This window comes from Silene latifolia, chromosome Y (assembly GCF_048544455.1).
Source record: "Silene latifolia isolate original U9 population chromosome Y, ASM4854445v1, whole genome shotgun sequence".
Taxonomy (NCBI): domain Eukaryota; kingdom Viridiplantae; phylum Streptophyta; class Magnoliopsida; order Caryophyllales; family Caryophyllaceae; genus Silene; species Silene latifolia.
In genome coordinates this window covers 310,820,106-310,841,230 of record NC_133538.1, presented here as the reverse complement: position 1 = coordinate 310,841,230, position 21,125 = coordinate 310,820,106, and the positions used below count along the sequence as shown (strand labels likewise).

General features: G+C 42.7%; 2 protein-coding genes across 2 annotated transcripts; both read left to right on the top strand.

Annotated features, from left to right (window-relative positions):
• Nucleotides 1–248: 248 nt before the first annotated feature.
• On the top strand, nt 249–1,577 carry LOC141631177 (uncharacterized). Its single transcript, XM_074443882.1, has 2 exons — nt 249–669; nt 754–1,577. The coding sequence occupies exons 1-2, from the start codon at nt 249–251 to the stop codon at nt 1,575–1,577; spliced, it is 1,245 nt and encodes a 414-aa protein (XP_074299983.1).
• A 25-nt stretch (nt 1,578–1,602) lies between these two features.
• LOC141631176 (uncharacterized) lies at nt 1,603–4,536 on the top strand. The gene is made up of 2 exons (XM_074443881.1): nt 1,603–2,108; nt 2,613–4,536. Exons 1-2 carry the CDS (start codon nt 1,603–1,605, stop codon nt 4,534–4,536), a joined length of 2,430 nt encoding a protein of 809 aa, XP_074299982.1.
• The last annotated feature ends 16,589 nt before the right edge of the window (nt 4,537–21,125 follow it).

Here is a 21,125-nt window from a genome sequence, read left to right as displayed (position 1 = left end):
GTACGGAGGTCGAACCTTTCTCCTGATACCATGTAAGTTATATTAATTAATGATTAACAATGAGAGAAGTACATGTTTATATAATACAGGAAGTTGTTCTATGCCTAAAGTTAAGGGATTAGTTTCCTAGTAGATAGCTACTAAAGATAAGAGATTAGATACAATCTTTGACTAATGGTTACAAAATATTAACAGACTAGCAGTAGAATAATTGGGCTAATTATTCTCCAACAATTATTACCTTGCTAATGGGCCTTATGGATGATAATCCATATGGAAAGTTCTTCAGATCTTTAAAGGAGATAGATGTGACCAAGGATACAAGAATAGTACTAAGCACAGACCCAAGTCATGATCAAAGGGTATACAATGCTCCAACATCTGATGAGGTTGCAGTTGTCTGGACAGACAGCACAACCATGCAAGGAAATGAGGGTCCACACATAATTGCATATGGGAGAGGTTCACGCAGTCACAGGGTTAGGCATTTTTATGGGTGCTATGACCCTTTACAATATCCGCTACTTTTACCAAAGGGCGAGAGCGGGTGGCATCAAGGTTTAAAGAAGGTTTCCAGTCCGTCATTTGATGTGGGGCTTGGTGCATCTTTTCCAGTGTCGGCTGTTTCCAGCAGTGAACCAGAAAATCTTATAGAAGCAGAGGTGGCAAGTAAGTGCTCATTATTTGCATTTTGCTATTTTCATTTACAATGTATAAATTTGGTTGAATAATTTGCTCATTTGCATTTACAAGATGCTGCTGTAAGGCGCACAAGAGAGGACAAGCGTATTTCCTGTAGAGAATATTATGCATACAAGTTTCAAATTAGGCCTGGGAACTTCATTCTGAGATGTGGGAGAGTTTTCCAGCAGTACATAGTTGACATCTACGTCAAGATTGAGAATACACGTCTGGACTTCTTGCGGCTGAATCAGGATGCTATTCGTCTAGACCTGTATCAGGGCATCCTGGACACGCTTAGTTTGGGCGGAAATGCGGCCTGTAATGTCGGGAAACGTATTGTGTTGCCACCGTCTTTTCTAGGTAGTCTAAGGGATATGAGGAGAAGATATTTAAATGCCATGGCCCTCGTGCAAAAATATGGTAAGCCAGATCTATTCATCACTATGACATGTAATCCTAACTGGCCTGAAATAAAGTCAGAACTGCAGCCGGGAGAACAAGCTCAAAATCGGCCTGATTTGGTGGCGCGGATTTTCCATGCTAAACTAACTTTCCTTAGGAAACAGCTAAAAGAAAAACAAATCTTTGGAGAAGTGGCAGCCATGATTAATGTTGTCGAGTTCCAAAAACGGGGCCTTCCGCATGCACATTTCTTGATCATCCTCAAACCAGGTTATAAAGTGACACGGCCAGAAAAATTTAATGCTTATGTTACAGCAGAAATACCTCCAACTACTAATGCGCACCTTAGAAGTGCTGTCCTACGACATATGATGCACGGTCCATGTGGAGATTCTAATCCAAAATGCGCCTGTATGCAAATAAAAGACAGGAAAAAGGAGTGTATTAAAGGTTATCCTAAGAGTTTTCGAAACTTTACAACGAATGGGTGAAATAGTTGAGGTACGGAAAGTTAAAATGGATAACAGGTCGGTTGTTCCGTACAATCCATACCTATTAGTGCTTCTTGACTGCCACTTGAATGTAGAGGTCTGTTCAACAATTAAAGCGGTCAAGTATTTATATAAGTATGTCTACAAGGGTCATGATCGAGACTTATTCAATGTTGTTGATGGAGGAGTGGTGCCGGTTGTAGACGAAATTGAAAAGTATCAGTCTGGTAGGTGGGTGTCACCACCAGAAGCAGCCTGGCGAATTTTTGGTTTCAAACTTTTTGACACCACACCACCAGTGCAACCGGTGCCGGTACATACACCCAATAACCAAACAATTAAGTTTTCAACCAATGAAGATCTGTCATCTGTTATATCAGATGAACTAAGGGCAAAAACCATGCTTACTGAATTTTTTGTCACCAACTCACAAAATACAGATGCTCCTAAATATATGTACAGTGAATTCCCGGAACATTTTGTTTGGAATGAGAAAACTAAAAAAAGGAAGAACAGGGACCGGGGTGCTAGGTAGCACGGACACTTCTCCTAATCAGCCGTCCCGTGTCCGACACCGTGTCGGACACCGACACTCCTCGGACACACGTCGAAACGTGTCAGACACCTATAAAGTCGTGTCTAATAACTTTCTACATTTATTCGGGCACGTGTCCGACGCGTGTCCATGGTATTTCGGCCGTGTCCGACGCGTGTCCATGACATTTAGACATCATTTAGGGTGAATGATGTTCTTTAAGCGTGAAATGAGTTGTCGAAAGAGATTGATTAAAAGATTCGTTTGGATAGTAAATGAAAATGAGTTATAATCAAGGCAAGTTTTACTTCACTTATTTAAATTTAATATCAAATACTTTTATAAAAATAAAATCGAACGCTTATAATTATAAAATATATATTTTATTAAATTTAAATAACGTGTCCCGTGTCCTAAATTTCAAGGGATGCCGTGTCACGTGTCCGTGTCGTGTCCGTGTCCGTTTTGGTGCTACCTAGCCGGGGTGTAGTCATTGGCAGAGTCGCACATGCTTCGCCAGGGGAAGGGGAACGCTACTACCTGAGGTTGTTGCTTGCGCATGTTAGAGGGCCAACATCATTTGAAGACTTGCTGACCGTAGACGGGAACTGTTGTGCGTCATTTCAAGAAGCAGCGTTAAGAAGGGGAATACTTGAGGAAGATAATGCAGCAGGAAAGTGTATGGATGAGGCAGTGCAAGTTGAAATGCCCAATGCTCTTAGGCGTCTCTTTGCAACTTTACTTATTTTTGGCTGCCCAAACAACCCTGCTGAGTTCTGGTGTGAATACTACGACGCCTTGTCAGAAGATTATAGAAAACAATTCCCAAATGATCCAGACAAGATTTTACATAGAACAGCAGCCCAGGTAGAGGGGTTTCTTGAGGGGATGGGAAAGAGTTTTGTGGATTTTAATCTGAAACATTTACATGTGAAGGATGAACCTACCATGCAAAGTACAAGGGATATAATGGATGCACTCAGCGCTCCTGTCCCTCTTGTACAGTTGGCTGCGCAGAAAGAGCTTAATGTTAACCAGCGACTTGCTTATAAGGCTATAATCCAACATGTTAAGATGCAAAAACCAGGTGCCTTTTTCATTGACGGCCCTGGTGGAACAAGTAAAACTTTTTTATATGGCGCACTATATGCAAAAGTCAGATCGATGGGTAAAATCTGCCAACCAACTGCTACTTCTGGGATCGCTGCTTCTAATTTGCCAACAGGAAGAACTACACACTCAAGGTTCAAACTACCGCTAGATAGTGATGAATCATTGACTTGTGATGTCCCCAAACAAGGTGGATTAGCAGGTTTAATAAGGGAGGCATCCTTGGTCATTTGGGATGAGGCATCGATGGCCAAAAAAGAAAATATAGAGGCTGTAAATATGCTGTTTCAAGATGTTTGCAGTAGTTCAGCACCGTTTGGGGGCAAAGTGATTGTTTTTGGAGGGGATTTTAGACAAGTACTTCTTGTACTGCCAAACCCTACTCAGCAAGAGGCTGTGGATGCAAGTATTGTTAGTTCTTCCCTTTGGCAGCACCTAACCAAATTTAGCTTAACTGAGAATATTAGAGCGAGGGCATATCCGGAATTTGCACAGTTTCTGCTAAACCTGGGAAACGGAGATTTGCAGGCTAACGATAGTGCTTTGGTGGAGATACCTATGAACTTGATATTAAAAACCAGTGATGCAGAACAACCAGAGCAAACACTCATTCGGAACGTATTTCCAGAAATCAAGCAATCCGATTTCAATGCAGACATTTTTACCGAACGCGCAATACTTACTCCACGTAACAGTGATGTAGATGCTATCAACAATATGCTTATCGAAGATTTCCCAGGAGAGCCACATATTTACAAAAGCTTTGATAGTGTGATAGACGATAATTCAAATGTCTATCCAGCTGAATTTCACAACTCGCTCTCTCCTGCTGGAATGACACCGCATGAACTGATTGTGAAGGAAAATTCACCCATTATCTTGCTGAGAAACCTAGACCCCGCTGCTGGCCTGTGTAATGGCATTAGACTCATCTGCAAACGTTTCTGCCCGAACATGATTGAGTGCGAGATATCAACTGGGTTTTACACTGGAGAACAAGTATTCCTGCCTAGAATTAATCTTAGGCCTTCCAAAAGCTCCAAATTTCCAGTTAATTTCCAAAGGAAGCAATTCCCTATTAAGTTAAGCTTTACGATGACGATTAATAAGGCTCAGGGTCAGACGCTGAAGCGAGTAGGAATATATCTGCCCAAACCATGTTTCTCGCATGGACATCTATACGTAGCCTTGTCACGTGCCCGTACATCCGCCGAACTGAAAGTGCTTAACAACACATGTGTTGCCGACGGTGATGTAAATTCCATTAAGATTGTTGTGTCATTTGAAATGCTACGTCGAGCAGGATTCAGATGAACCAAACTCTAGCTGCGCTGAGGTTGGAATGACCTTAGACCATCCCCAAGCAGAAGGTCGCCTTAATCGGGTCACCAAAAATTTTCCTCTTAATCGCACCTTATTAATCTTGACCCACTTTCACTCTCCCAAGCAGAAGGTCACGACCTAGGTCACCAACCCAATCATTTTTCCACTTTCCAACATTTCCAATCATTTACCATATCACTATCCACCAAAACCTCTCTCTTACTTTTACAATTATTACTAACAAATTATAAATAAATTAATTTTTTATATTTAATTTTGTTAATATCTTAATATAAAAAAAATGATCCGGATAATAAATAAAAAATTAATTTTAAATCAGTATTAAATATAAAAAAGGTAAAAAAATAATTATTTTGATAGATGGTTATATCCAATTGAACCGTCAAAGTTTAAATACATCGACATATAGTCTTGCAATCGTTAATTATTTCAAACAATTTATTTTATTATGATCTATACAAATATATCATCTGACATTATAAAACCGTCTCATACAATAATTTAACCAAAACTTTAAACCAAAAAAATTCACACAATCCACAAAATTGGATCGTTGGTTCTTATCCCCTTCCCAACAAAATCATTTCCAACTTTCCCAAAATCCTTTTCCACAACTTAATTTACCTTTTTTCCTCTTCATTTTTCCCGTCTTTATTTTCTCCTAAATCAATCGACATTCACAACATTACTGATCTTCATCATCACCACCATGATCTATCGAAGATCACCATCATCATCATCGTTCGATCTTTTATTTTGACAAAGATAGAAACCGTCAGACGAGAAGGTCATCACCATCGTCATCGATCTTGAGTGCATCACCATCAACACCATCATCGGACATCCCAGATCTATTCTTGCTCAGGTTTCTTTTATTTCTTTCTTTCTCTTTTATTTACCATCATCGATTATTTCTATGAATATGTCGACCATCACCATCCAACCTTACTTGAGGTAATTAATTTTGTTTAATTTAATTACTTTTTTTTTTGAATACTTTTTTCATTATTAAATTGGCCAAAATATGTCAAATTTGATTTCATTTTGTTGACAATAAAAAAACGTAGTTGCTCATTCATGTACGACTTTTACTCAATCATGGACATTTATTCATAAAATTTCCATAAACTACCCTTCAACCCAACTGTTACTCCGTCCTATCATCCCTCAACTAGCGCTCACAACCCCGTTGACTCTACCCAGAATCAGCCATCCATCCAACCTATCTCTCCCCCGTTCCCGCTCGCGCTTCCCCTGTTGCCGCTCGCGCACTAGTAGAAAAAACCCCTATCACGACGCGGTTATCGTGGCGGTTCTAATAGAAACGACGCGAAAAGCCCAATAAATTGGCGGGAAGGAAATTTTTATGTATGTGGGAGGTCTATAGTGGCGGTTTAAGTTAGAACCGGCGTGATAACAGAAGCTTTTTATGGCGGTTCCAAATAGAAAACGCCGCCATAGGTCAATTGTGGCGGTTCTATTAACAACCGACGTTAAGAATGACGCGAAAAGTTAATACAAAGTGACAATTTCTTGGGTTAAAACCCGCCATTATATGTTTTTGTGTCGGTTTTAATTAAAATCGACTTTAATAGAAAGAATAAAAAAAACTCCAAAAACCCATTACAATTCCCTTACAATTAAAACCTATGGTTACCATTGAGTTCCTTCGTCGTCTTCATTTCCACGCCGACAAAACCCAAAACCCTTTACAATCCCCTCACAATTCAACTCCGGCAACCACCGATGTCAAGCCTCCCCCACCTGCCCACCACCGCATCCCGCACCACTCACCCTACAATCACCACCAAATATTTGTAATAAGCTGTCGCAGATGCAGATATGGAAGATTACAGATTCGATTACTCCGACGATGATGCCAATGAACTAATTGTCGACATTGAGGACCAATACTACAATTCCAAAGGTTGCTTGTTTTAATTTTAAGCTTTTCGAGTTTATTTAGATCTTAATTGCTTGATCGCTTTTTAAGGTTTTAATTATTTGCTATAATTTGTTGCTGCTGTACTATAGAAAGAAAAAAAGTTTGTTGTTTTTTATCGCTTCAATATCAACAGCTAAAAACTTAATTCCCTAAAAATATTCTTCCTTTGCCCGATTATTCTGTAAATTCCTTTTACCTTGTTTATGACTGTTATTCCTGTTGTTCCTAGTGATTTACATGTTACACTTTCTTTTGCTAAATTGCGGCATAATATTGATGTTACATCTCAAGCCTACGACCATTGTTTTCTGAAGGTTAGTGTAGTCTATGTTTTCCACTTTTCTTTAATTTGCGAGTCTTTGTGAATGGCAATTGGACTCGATTATTTCCCAAGCACAATCTACCACCAGGCACCCTTGTGTTTCAACGTTTAGCATTTGGAGGCATTAATTCAAGATCGGTAATGTTAGCGGCCGCCTTCCAACGGTATGGAGATTGATTCTTATTTGAAATCTGCAAAATTCTGAATGCTGCTAATAATTAATTACTCTTTTTTCATTTGACATCGATAGTTGAATAAAACTAGTGTTGTGAAAGATTTGTTACACTTCTCACATTATAGAGAATAAGCATGTAGAGCAAATTAGGAAAATTGTTTGAAATCTTTTGATGAAAATATGCTATAGACTTATAGAAAAGGCCAAGGGAAATGCAAAAAAAGAAAAAAATGGTTCTTTTTCTCGAGTAGCTTGGAAACGTTTTTGTGAATTAACCAAGATCTCTAAGTGGCTTTTTGGTACCAAGAGAGTTACAACTTATAACTTCCAAAGGCATGCTTGATGCTGTGAATTTCAAACCCTTCTCATTAAAACCACCCCTTAATGACTTACCAGCATTTGCTGATGTGCTGATGTCGTTGATGTCTGCACCAAGAGTTCTTAAGTCTGACATGCTGTATCCCATTGTATATCTTTTCTAAAACATTCGGGTCTTTTGCTAAAATGACCATTCTAGTAAAACTAATTACTATAATAATCATTTTCTAAAACTATTTCCCAAATCAACCAAACTAACATGAATTCTTTCCAAACTATTCATTCATTTAATCTTCTTTTACCTTAGCAACTAATACTCTATAAATATTGTTGCAAATTCAATAATTTGCGGTTCTCAATTTCTTTTTAAAACTCATGACTGTAAAAAAAAATATTCTTTTACGGAATATAATACATGGTCTTGTTTTTGAGCAATTTTGTGTTGTCGTAAATTAATTAATAGCCGTTGCAAACTTGCAATTTGGCATGTTGGAAGTTAGTACCACAACTTTTAAAGTTCTTCTTGGCTTGTTGCTCTATTAATCAACCTGGACTCATGAATTTGCAATCATAAACCGTATCGGTAGGATTAATTAGAAACAGATATATTATTAATGGAGAGTCTCGGGAATTGCTAGTATTTAGTTTGACATTTAATGGTTACCTTATAGTATCTTAGATGTTAATTAAGTAATGAACTTATATCACTACCTCTTCATAGTGGAATAAAATAACCAAGGAATTGCAATATCGATACGGGAGACAGACGAAAGTTAGAATGAGATGAGTTATTTTCTAAGAGAAGAGAATGCAAAACATTAGCATACCAGTATTACTCTAATTATCAACCAATGTTGTCAAACACTCATGAAAACTGGAACGAAATAAGAGGGAGAGAGATGAAGATTATTGGCACAATGAAGTTGGTAAAAGAATGTAAGGAAAGTATAGTAAAATGGTTATATTAGAAAATAATTTTAGAAAATGGTTATTTTGATAATTAGTTTTACTAGAATGGTCATTTTGGCAAAAGACCCCAAAAATTCACCTCCTTTGTTTTATCATTGACTCACTCCTTGTTGTTGCCCTTGCTTTATGCTAAACTTAAACCTATGACCACTATTGCTTGAAAAGGCGAGATTTGTTTGTAGTTTTTGAATCGGGACTTTGTTTGCTTTCTATTCCTTTTTTTATATTATATTTTGTTTATCTTGCATCAAGAGTGGTTCGATTAAGAGTGGTTCATTTGGCCCCGTGGAACGCTCATATCATGTCTTTTACCAACTTTGGGATGCACTCCGATTTAAGAGGTATTTCTTTTGTCCCATATGTGGTGATAATAATGTCATAGGATACTCTTTGTTCCTCTCCAATCCAAAGAGATTGGAGATAAAAAAAAGACTCCACAACGCTTGGTTCATACATTGCGATCATGGCGGAAGGCGTAATTTCAATAGAAAGAATAATAAACTCATAATAAAAGACGATATCTTGGTAAGTGAAATATGAACTTATTTTATATTCTAATGACTAACTTTAAATTATAATTACATTTTATATGTTACATAATTAATATCATATTTTTTCTATAAATTTTAGTGCCCTCAACAACCAAAGGATTACGAGTGTGGTTATTATGTCATGAAATGGATGTATAACATAACTTTTTACCTTTCGAGGGTTAAAGAAGAAGAATTTGTGAAGGTATATCTTATTTCCGTTCTTGGTATTGTTTATTTATGTAGTTGTATATTTATATTGTTACTAATTGACCTATTTATTAACTATAGCATATGGAGCAATCAACCATGTCAAGTGCTGATATTTATGAGATCAAAGAAGAGTGGGCTACCAAATTTTTAGACAACTTCTAGATTAGTTTTTCAAGTAAGGCGTGTATGTTATTCATACATTATATTGGATTTATCTTTGGTAAGAATGATAGATGTTAATTTTATGTTCGATGCATGTAATGCAAGATTCTTGTAAGTTTGTTGGACTTGTGTTGTTGCAAGTTATTCAAATGTGGTTACATTTCTATTGACAGGTTTCATTTTGTTCGTATAATATTTGGATTTATCAAATTTAGGGGGAGGTGTTGCCGAAATTGCGAGAAAAATTATTATTAAAAAAAATATAATTTTTTTAACTACGGTTCTTTTAGAAACGACGTCAAAAATTTAAATATTTCGAAAATAGTGATTTATTTAATGACGGTTCTTTGTTATACAACCGACGTCATAAGTAACTTTAGTGGCGGTTCTGTAATCACAACCGACGTTATTTTTACCTTTTACAACGGTTGTGTAAAAACAACCGCTGTTATAGAGGAAATGTAGCGGTGCACTACCATTATTGAAATATCTAACGTGGCGGTTTTCAAACAATAACCGCCACTATAGATGAGTTATAACGGCGGTTGTTGTCTAAAAACCGTCGTTTTATATAAGGTTATAATGGCGGTTTTGTTTGGAAAACCGACACTGTAGGCTAGCTATAGTGGCGGTTGTACAACCGCCGCAAAAGTATATACGACCCCGTGATAAACGACGCACCCAAAACATTTAAAAACCGCCATAAAAGGTCATTTTCGACCGCCACCGTAGGGGTGTTTTCTACTAGTGGCGCTTCCCCCAACCACCATCCTATCATCCCTATTTCTATAGGTTTATCATAGTCGGATGCTCATGGCCACAATTAGAGTCGCGATTCATGGAAAGGAATAAAAGGATTACTACTCGCTACCGCTAAATCGTAATCGTAATCATAATAAAAGCACTGATGTAAATGAGAGGTTGATCTAATCGTTGCTCCATAGTCCATATATATGGTTTCATGATTCATTTTCATTATTAATGGGAATTGGGATTTATTTGAAGTTTTTTAATGTTCAAAGTGATTGATACATACTGCTGCGCGCTTTTGTTTTCTATTTTCGTGCAAGGTGGTAAGATGTATGTGTCGATGTGAGTGGTGTATCGGTGTCCGTGGTGACTGCGGGAATGAGTGAGGTGGTTGAGCGACGGCGAAGGGAGACGAGCGTGCGGTGGTGTATGGTGAAAGAGGATATCAGGTTGGGTTTTGGTGGAGGGAAGGAGAGAGAGAGGATAACAGTTTAGAGAGAGAGGGTACGAAAAGTGAAGGGTAAAATTGGAAATTACGTACATGATTGAGTAAAAGGCGTACATGAAAGAGCAACACCCTAAAAAAATTAAGCCAATTATTATATGCTCATATTTTTTTTCTATTTCAATTTACTATATATTTCTCATTTGATCTAGTAATAATTCAGTTACTGAATCTCTTACTTTTCCACAAAAATGGCAGGATGCTTTGCAGAGGGCTGACAAGTTCATTTCCGTCCGTCCTTTTCATTTTTGAAGAACAAATGAGAGGATGACATGTGTTGGATCACCAATGTTACCAATATCCCAACTCAAGGTCACCAGGTGACCCTGAGTTATTCAGGGTCACCAAATTAGCATCCTAATACCACTTAATTATGTAATTAGCATGACCCAACAAGGTCACGTTTCGGTTGGTGACCTTGCTTGGGCATTGTCTTAGTGTCTTGTATGTACTTTAGAACTGCAAAGTCTTGTACGTATCAATTACAACTATTGTCTTTCTGCTTATAAGATGGTTTATTTTGCCTAAAGTGAATAATTGTCAAAAGAATCGGCTATGTTCATGAATTACGTACTCAAACACAAATTTTATGTGCGCAATCAAGTTACCTTTAAAAAGGTTAAATTCCATGCCGATATAATAGACAGTGTGCTCAGTGCATAAAGGGAACGTGTTGACGAAATGCGCGACGGCCTTTATAGTACGTAGTTCATATTATTAGTAATAATGATAATTACAAAATTTATAATGCTAATAATAATAACAATGATAACACTAATCATAGCAATATAAAACTAAAAAAATAGTAAAAATAGCATTGATAATAACAAGATTACTGAACTGCCAAAAAAAAAAATAACAAGATTACTGATACTTATTGTGCTATTAATAACAATAATAATACTAATAATAAAAAGTAGTGAAAATTGTAAATTACCACCTAGTATTTATCGTATTTTACAAACTACCACCTTGTATTTCGTTTATTACAAATAACCACCTACATTACACTGTATATATCCGAACTCCCACCGTATTTCATTCCCGATCATCAATTTATTCAAGTCCCGACTCGTTAAGTTAATATACTATAAATAGTCCAATTTACCCTTATTTTAATTCACAAAGTCAAAACAAACATTAACACCTAAAACTAAATATGTAAACGTCATTCAATAACCAACAGGCGGCACTCCAATAATTTCATTATCATCATCATCAATTCATCATCCTCATCAAATTGTCGATCAACAAAAAAAAATTGTCCATAATGAATTTGCCAGATTTTTTTCCCCCACCACCACCAACAACAACAAACTCAAAGCATCCCATGCTACCGCCACCGGACCACCACTTCATTCACCGAAAACTTCGCTCATCACCCGACCCACCGGGAATGAAATTTATGATTGTGTAAAATTTATGATGAATTGATTGTCAGTTCTCTTAGTAGATGAATGTCCTCATAATTCTGATTGTTGGATTTTGATTTTTCAAATATAATTTTGATTGAGATTGTATTTTTGGGGTAAAGAGGTTTGATTTTGTTTGTCTTTTAATTAGATGTTAATGAGTGTTTGGAGTGAATAAAATTAAGGGCATTATGGTCATTTCATAGTTTATTCACTTAATAAGTGAAATTATGCTAAATGATGATCGGGAATGAAATATGGTGGTAGTTCGGATATATAAAGTGTAATGTAGGTGGTTATTTGTAATAAACGAAATACAAGGTGGTAGTTTGTAAAATACGGTAAATATTAGGTGGTAATTTATAATTTTCACTAAAAAGTATATTGATAATGTAAATGATAGTATAATAAAGGTGCTAAAACGTTCCCTTGATAATAATCATAACAAGGACGCGGTATATTGGTTAAGTTCTGTACGAGTCTCACATTACATAACAACAACCCATTAGACTTGCCGTTTTAAATATAGTACGAAAAAGGCTTAAGAAAAAAGGCCACACCGTTAATGTATTTGTCATCGCAGATGGACTGTGATTGGCTACGCCGGTAACATTTGGGATTGAATCGCATTTTCACCAAAGACAAATTAAAGCTAACAGAGGTTAACATTTCCAAATAAAAAAAAAGGTGTTACAAGGGAAATAAAGTAAATTTGGGGCCACCACAAGCTAGGTAGCACGGACACTTCTCTTAATCAGTCGTCTCGTGTCTGACACCGTGTCGGACACCGACACTCCTCGGACACACGTCGAAACGTGTCGAACACCTACAAAGTCGTGTCTAACTTTCTACATTTATTCGGGCACGTGTCTGACGCGTGTCCATGGTATTTCAGCCGTGTCCGACGCGTGTCCATGACATTTGGACATCATTTGGGGTGAATGATGTTCTTTAAGCGTGAAATGAGTTGTCGAAAGAGATAAATTAAAAGATTCGTTTGGATGGTAAATGAAAACGAGTTATAATCAAGGGCAAGTTTTAGCTTCACTTATTTAAATTTAATATCAAATACTTTTATAAAAATAAAATGGAATGTTTATAACTGATGGGGCATATTCTGCACCCCCTGACCGAGTCAACATATTGAGCAAGGTCAAGGATCAAGAGACAGCAAGTCAACATGTTAGACCGCCTAACCGACGCAGCCTGTCGGCCGGTCACTGGGTCTCGGTACTGGGCAATCACCAAATAGGGACACATATCCGCGTACTCATATCCAAGACCCCTCGGCATGGAGTCAGCCGGCCTGCCATGGGTCCCTCGGCCGAGGGTAGAACAGTCTTTCCACCTGCTAGCCACTTGGCCACTTGGCCACTACGTGACAAAAGGTGAAAGTCTATAAATACTCCACTTCTCTCATTGAGAAGGGGATCCACAATCTAACCTAAAGTTACACTATTCATCTGGTATAAACTCCCTTATCTCTCTACAATATACTTTGTCAAGTAACACACAACTTAATCCCTTTAAGTTCACTGACTTGAGCGTCGGAGTGAGTACGCTCGGTGCAAAGCCGAGCCCTCAGTTTGTTCATCGTTTCAGGAGAGACCGAGAGGAAGAGTCAAAGCAAGGAAGGACATCCATTCACCAAGCTTACGTGGTAAACAACACTGCTCTGAAATTACACCCGGAACAATTGGCGCCGTCTGTGGGGATAGATACTAGAAGCTGGTCAAATCCCAAACAAAAAAAAACACAAAACAAAACCCACCCAACAAGCTAAGAAGATGTCAAAACAGCCAGAAATAATTGTGACTGACGAAACCGAATTCTACCAAGATGATACCGTCCACAATTCTGGGATTGGGCAGTCCCCCACCGGCCGAGTAATTCAACCGGCGTACGGGATGCCAATAATACCAGAAACACCGCTGCCCACCGACCAAGTCACTGTCATGGGACATGTGGTTGATACAGCTAAACTAAAGCTATTCCTGGACCTAATGGGTAGCACGCCGACTCACACTGTCACGACGACAAGAGCGGCGGCACCCCCACAGGAGACCAGGGCCCAAAAAATGACTCCGAGAAACTTGAACGGAGCATTGGAGGAAGCTGACCATGTCAAGACGCCGGGAGCCCAGAGTGCCAGTGGTAGACCTGAGTCCTTCCCGCACTCGCGGGAGGACAGCGTCGCCGCAGCACCAACGAGGCCTGCCCCAGAGGAGTGAAAGAAGTCCGACTCACCAGAGTCGGAGGAGAAGTCCGACTCACCAGAGTCGGAGGAGAAGTCCAACTCACCAGAGTCGGAGAAGAAGTCCGACTCACCAGAGTCGAAGAAGAAGCCCTTCCCGCCACGGGGAGAGGAGCCGGACTAAGGATGCGAGGAGCCGATCGCCGCGTGTCATTCGACACGTGGTCAGACAGCCCCTCAGCGCCTATGTCCTAGAGGTCCCGGTGCCGACTAAACTTAAGTTGCCGCCCATATCATACAAAGGAGAAAGCGACCCAACCGACCATGCCGAGGCTTTCGAGTCTTACATGTCGGTCTGGGAGCAGCCTGATGAGGTTTGGTGCCGAGTCTTCCCAACGACTCTGCATGGGATGGCACAAAGTTGGTACAAGGGGCTACCCAATGGGTCGATATACTGTTATGGCGACCTAAGGGACATATTTTTGGCCCAGTATTCTTGCAATAAGAGAAGGGCCGTCGAGACGTCGGATCTCCTGACTATCAAACAAGAGGGAGGCGAGTCTCTCCGAAGTTATGTGAAGAGGTTCGACGCCAAGGTTCAGCAGATTCGTGAGCTGAACAGCGAACTGGCGGCCTTCGCACTGATGAAACGCCTCCCAAGAGGGGACTTAAAAAACGAGCTCATCAAGTGCGGAGGCCTGAACCTAGACTCCGCCAGGAAGATGGCCGACCAAGACATAAAGGTGGAGGACTATCACAAAACCTGGGTAGGCCACAGCGAGGCCGGGCACTCAGAGAGTAAGAGCCGCCGGGAGGACAACCCGGATGAAGGACGCCGTGACAATAATAGGTCACGGTCTGACAAGTCCGCCAGGAAACAGAACTCGGCGGGCGCCGGGGGGACTTCGGGACCGTACTACCAAAAGCGGTACAATGGTCACACCCCCTGGTCGTATCTGCTGCCGAGGTCTTCTCCCCGAGCAAGAACGAGGGTCAGAAGTGGGAAAGGCCTCCCACGGCGAGGGGGGACGGTGACACGAGCCAGGACTGTGAGTACCACGGCCACACCGGTCACTTAACTGACAACTGCCGGCATCTGAAGAATGCCATTGAAGAGCTGATCCGGAAGGGGAGCCTCAGCAAATATGTTGCCGGAGGCCAAAAGACTAATACCGGCGGCTCAAATAAAAAATCCGTCTTTGAACGGATAGGAGTAACCCATGTTGTCATCGGGGGCAACGAGAACGGTGGGTCCGCTCATGGGCACAAACGGCACCTGAACGAGCTATATCAGGCCATCAACTTTGTGCCCAAAACAGAGATCCCCGCTTCCAACATCCCCGATATGACTATTGGGAAGAAGGACTACGAGGGAGTCATCGGCCCGCACAAATGACCCACTTGTAGTCCACTTGGACATAGCCAACCACCTGGTCAAGAGGTGCCCGATTGACACAGCGCCTACACGAACATCATGTTCGGGAGTGCTTTCTCAATCTCGGTCAAGGTTGAGGATTTGAGCCCCCGCACCAATCCGTTGTACGATTTTCCGGGGCGGCCTGGTACCCCGGGGTCAATCGATCGCTGGTGATGTTCGGCGAGGGAATGCGGCTAAGAATGTCCTATCCGAGTTCGTGGTCATTGACGGCTCGTCCGCCTACAACGTTCTCATAGGCCGAGTCACTCGAGCGAGGCCGATGCGGTAGATGTCCATCCTGGACCCGACACTAATGTATGTCTCGGACCGAGGGGAAGCGCATAAGCTCGTCTCAAAGGACGAAAAAGACGAAGTAGTCAACGTCCGTATATCCGTCGAGGGTGCAACATGCAATCCCTCAAAGTGGCGAAGAAGTCAGAGAAGGGGAAAAGCCCATCCTTACAACAGGAGGGCGACCTCATGGATGCCACTGTCGGCATGGTCGAAGGAGCCGAGACCGAAGAAGTGGAAATTGACCCAGGGCGCACCGTAACTGTCGGTGTCAACCTGGAGCCAAAATTCAGGGCCGCTCTCCTAGACCTGCTGAGGAAGAACAAAGACGTCTTCGCTTACTCTGCAGCCGAGATGCCAGGCGTGAGCCCGGGAGGTAATTGTTCACAAGCTGAACGTACTCTCCACCGCTCGTCCTGTCAAACAGAAGATGAGGAACTCCTCAGCCGAGAAGGATGAGGCCATCAAAGCCGAGATAGATAAATTACTAGCGGCGGGCTTTATCATGCCTTGTACTTATCCTGAGTGGTTAGCTAATGTTGTAATGGTGAAGAAATCATCGGGGGCGTGGAGGATGTGTGTAGATTTTACCAATCTTAATAAAGCGTGCCCCAAAGATTGCTATCCCTTGCCTCGAATAGATAGTTTAATCGACGCCACGGCAGGCTACACTATGCTGAGCCTGCTGGACGCCTTCTCAAGGTATCATCAGGTATTCATGGCCGAAGAAGACATGCCTAAATACGCATTTATCACCGGTAACGGCACATACATGTATAAAATGATGCCGTTCGGTTTGAAGAACGCCGGCGCAACTTACACAAGACTGGTGGACAAAGTGTTCCAAAATCAAAAAGAGCGAAACATTGAGGCTTACGTCGACGATGCTATTGTAAAAAGCAAGTCTGACAGCGAGCACTTAGCCGATTTACACGAGACATTTTGTTCGCTAAGGAAATACAAGATGAAATTTAACCCAATGAAGTGCAACTTCGGTGTCCGGGCAGGTAAGTTCCTCGGCGTACTTGTCAGCGCCAGGGGAATTGATGCCAATCCAGAGAAAGTCCAAGCAATCCTGGACCTGCCGGAGCCGCGGAATCGAAAAGAGGTTATGATGTTGACCGGGAGGATGGCGGCTCTAGCCCGTTTTATCTCTCGGTCAGCCGACAAGAGCACCCCATTCTTCAAAGTGTTGAAGGGAAATAAAGACTTCACTGGGAAGGAACGAGCACGCCTTTCAGTGCAACCGAAAGCTCATCTTCAAACTCTCCCAACCCCGTCCAGCCGATCTTTGGGGGAGACGATATATCTATACATAGCGATTACCTCGCCACGGTCGGTCAAGGTGATCATCAGAGAAGAAGACAAACAACAACACCCAATCTACTTTGTCAGCCATACATTGTTGCCCGCCGAAAGAAATTACCCACTGATTGAAAAAGCAGCCTTTGCTATCGTCGTTGCCGCAAGGAAACTGAAACCTTACTTCGACGCACATCCCGTGACGGTCTTAACCGACCAATCATTGGAGAAAGTATTGGAAAAATTTGAGCAATCCGGCAGGCTCATCAAATGGGCGGTAGAGCTATCCGGCTTCGGCATTCAATATAAGCCGAGGCCCTCGATAAAGGGACAGGCACTTGCAGACTTCCTGGCCGAGTGCACTTATCAAGAAGAGCCAAACCCCAGAGTATGGGAAGTATACACCGACGGGTCCTCCACGGCGAACAGCTCAGGAGCCGGTATCCTTATCATCAGCCCAAACGGGGACGAGTTTGAGTGCGCCTTAAAATTTACCTTCTCAGCCTCAAACAACGAATCCGAATACGAGACGATGATAACTGGAGTCGAGTTAGCTAGAGCTGCCGGTGCGGAACACATCATTTTGAAAACAGATTCACTTTTAGTGGCTAATCAAATCAGAGGAGTGTACGAGACTCGAGACGACGGGATGGTAAGATACCTGGAAAGGGTAAAAGCTGACACTTCAAAATTGAAATCTTTCCAGATACAATGCATTCCCAGGTCTGAGAACAACCGAGCCGACGCTCTCTCAAAACTTGCCACTTCAACCATCAAGAATGTCAGTCGAACCGTGCTGGTGGACATCAGGAACGCCAAAAGCATTACTGAGACCGTCGGCATGGTGGGTGACATAGAGGCCGAGACAACGTGGATGACTCCGATAATGAAGTACAAATTGATAAATGAGTTACCGGAGGACCGCAGTCCCTCGCAGAAGATAAAGAGGATCGCAGCAAGGTACTTGGTGTTTGAAGGAGAATTATACAGGAGGTCCGTGATAAGGCCACTCTTGAAATGTGTCGGCCACCGACGCGAGCTAATCTTGTGAAATTTACGAAGACATCTGTGGTCATCACATGGGGGCAAGAACACTAGCCCACAAAGCTCTCCGAGCCGGCTACTTCTGGCCCACCATGCTTGAGGATTCCAGAGCCAAAACCGAAAAGTGCAACAACTGTCAAATGCATGCTCCGGTGATACATGCACCTTCCCGAGACCCGCAGCCGGTACTTAGTCCCCTTCCTTTTAATTTGCACAGTGGGAGATGGATCTACTAGGGCCATTTCCAACGGCATCCGGAGGAAGAAAGTACTTGATTGTCGCCGTTGACTATTTCACCAAATGGGTTGAAGCTGTAGCGGTACCTGCGAAGACGACGGCGGCCGTAAGAAAGGTAATCTGGGAAAATGTCATAACTCGTTTTGGTTTACCCCAAGTCATGGTATTTGACCACGGCCGAGAGTTTTGGAGGGACACAATAATGAACTGGTTGGAAGAGCTTGGTATCAAATTCGCATACTCCTCCGTCTGCCACCCACAGAGCAACGGACAGGTGGAGGCAGCCAATAAAACAATCCTCAACGGTTTGAAGAAGAAAGTTGAAGACCTAAAGGGAAGATGGGCCGATGAACTACCCGGCGTCCTGTGGTCCCTTCGAACCACGGAGAAAGAAGCAACGGGGTACAGTCCATTCCACTTAGTCTACGGGTCTGAAGCAGTCCTACCAATTGAAGCGGCGGTGCCGACATTCAGAACGGCCACCTTTAACCCGGTTGAAAATGAGGAAGGTCTGAGAACCTCCCTAGACCTGGTCGAAGAAAGCCGAGATACAGCACGACTCAACTTGGCAGTATACCAAAACCGAATGAGAAGAGCCTACAACCGAAGAGTCCACAAAAGGGACTTAAAAGTAGGGGATCTAGTCCTAAGAAAGTCGGCCGCCACCAACAAAGGAAACATTCATGGTAAATTGACGGCCAACTGGGAGGGTCCCTACAAAGTGGTTGAAGAAATGAGGCCGGGTACATACCGGCTGACAGACATGGAGGGTGTGCCTTTGATGAGTCATTGGAACACTGACAACCTCAGGAAATACTTTGTATAGCGGCGGAGGTGTCTAAAACTGTTGTTGGCACCCCAACGCGTGTTCATATCTAATGAAGAATCATCCAAGTTTTCCATCAAAGTGTTCATCCCCCCCCCCCCCCGTAGTCATATCGAGGTAGACGCCACGACCCAAGCCGGGCAGTCACCCCAAGAAGTAGACGCCACGGCAGTCACTACCAGCGCAGTTGATACTCGTGAAAGCGACCAACATGTCTTAGGAACGTATAAGTACAGTTGAGACGCAATTCTAGCCGCCTCGGCCAACCGAAGGCCTGGCAGAGGAAGCGATCAATATGTCTACAGATACGAACGCTGTTGAGCCGTAACCTCTAGCCGCCTCGGCCAACCGAAGGCCTGGAAGGGGACACAACGGTCGATACGCTAACATGTTCACATGTTTAAAAAAAAAACGTTAAACACAGTTGAGATACGCATTCTAACTGCCTCGGCCAGGCCGAAGGTAAAAACGAAAAAAGCGCTCAATTAATAACGTAAGAAGACAAGTGAAGAATTGTGATCAAAGCCCCGACCAAGCCGAGGGCCAATAAACAAGCTTTATTGAAAATGATTACAAGTAAGGAGAATGCAGACGACGGCCGTCCCCATTGGGATAGCCTAAACACTACCTACCAAAGTTTACAAAAAGAAGTAACAGCAAAAAGGTACAGACATAAAACTTTGAAGTGCCAAAAGATGGCAGGGAGGAAAGACTCAATAGTTGGCCCCCGAACAGCTAAATCTATCCGAGATACCGGGTGAGTCTGGTAACGGCCGCCCGTCTCCCTATGCCAGTTGCTGCTCACCACTAGTAGCCGCAGCAGCATCATCTTTGATAGGCGACCCCGAAGGAGATCCGGCAGCTTCATGTGCCCTTGCCCTCTCGGCCTCTTCTTTGGCCTCCTTCGCCTTGGCATCCCGGGCCGCCTTCTCCGCAGCCTCCTCCTCCTCCTTCTTCACCTTTGCCTCCTCAGCGGCCTTCGCCTCCGCGGCCTTCTCCTTAGCATCAAGCTTGTCATCAAGCAGCTCGTCAAATCTCTTCCACGGGAAGGAGCCTTCAGGAAAGAGCTCCCCGATCACTTCCCTGGCGGCTTCTTCGGCCAGGTCCCGGTATTGGGTGCACATGTTAGGAAGAATCTTGCTTTGGAGCGTCTCAATGTCCAACTCCCTCTGGGCGCTGATAGCCTTCATATTCCGAAGCGCCTTCCCCTGGGCCTTAAACATGGACTTCCATTCGTCCCTCTTCCCAGCAGTGAAGTCGACGACAGCCTGAAGCTTCTCACGCTCCTCCAGCAGCTTAGCAGCTTCAGCCCCCGCAACCTCAACCTTAGCTCTCTCAGCAAGGACCGCCTTTTCAGCGTCCTCCCTAAGTTTTCGCTCAGCATGGACCGCCTTTTCAGCCTCAGCCTTGGCCCTCTCAGCTTCCTTCTTCGCAGCAGCGAGCTCAAACCTGAGCCGGTCAAGCTGTGGGGCAACTTCAGCCATGACCTTTTCTTGCTCCATAATATGAGCATCGGCCACATCAGCCCATTTCGCCAGCATCCTGGACAAACTTAGGCCCTCCGACCTAATCTGGGCGGGGGTAGGCTTCGGGAAGGAGGAGACGACGGTGGCATCTTTACCACCCGTCTGCGCAGCTCGCTTCTCAGTACGTCGTTCAATAGTGTGTCCGGTAGACGGCGGCGGTTGATCTACAAAAAATTCAATTAAAGCATCCATGTCAACATTCATGGACATACCAGAGAGCCTGTCATCAGGAACGCTTAATGAACCGGCTAAGTCTGAGCCACAGGTTAGATCTGTACCAGGCTTGGCCTTCTTGGCCGGAGGACCCATTTCTTTGCCGGCCTCGGTAGCAGTAGCAACAGTAATAGCAGCAGCAGCAGCGGCAGCAGCAGTCTCTTTTCTCTTGCGTAAGAGAGGAGATTCCTCTGCCAAGGTGACCTCC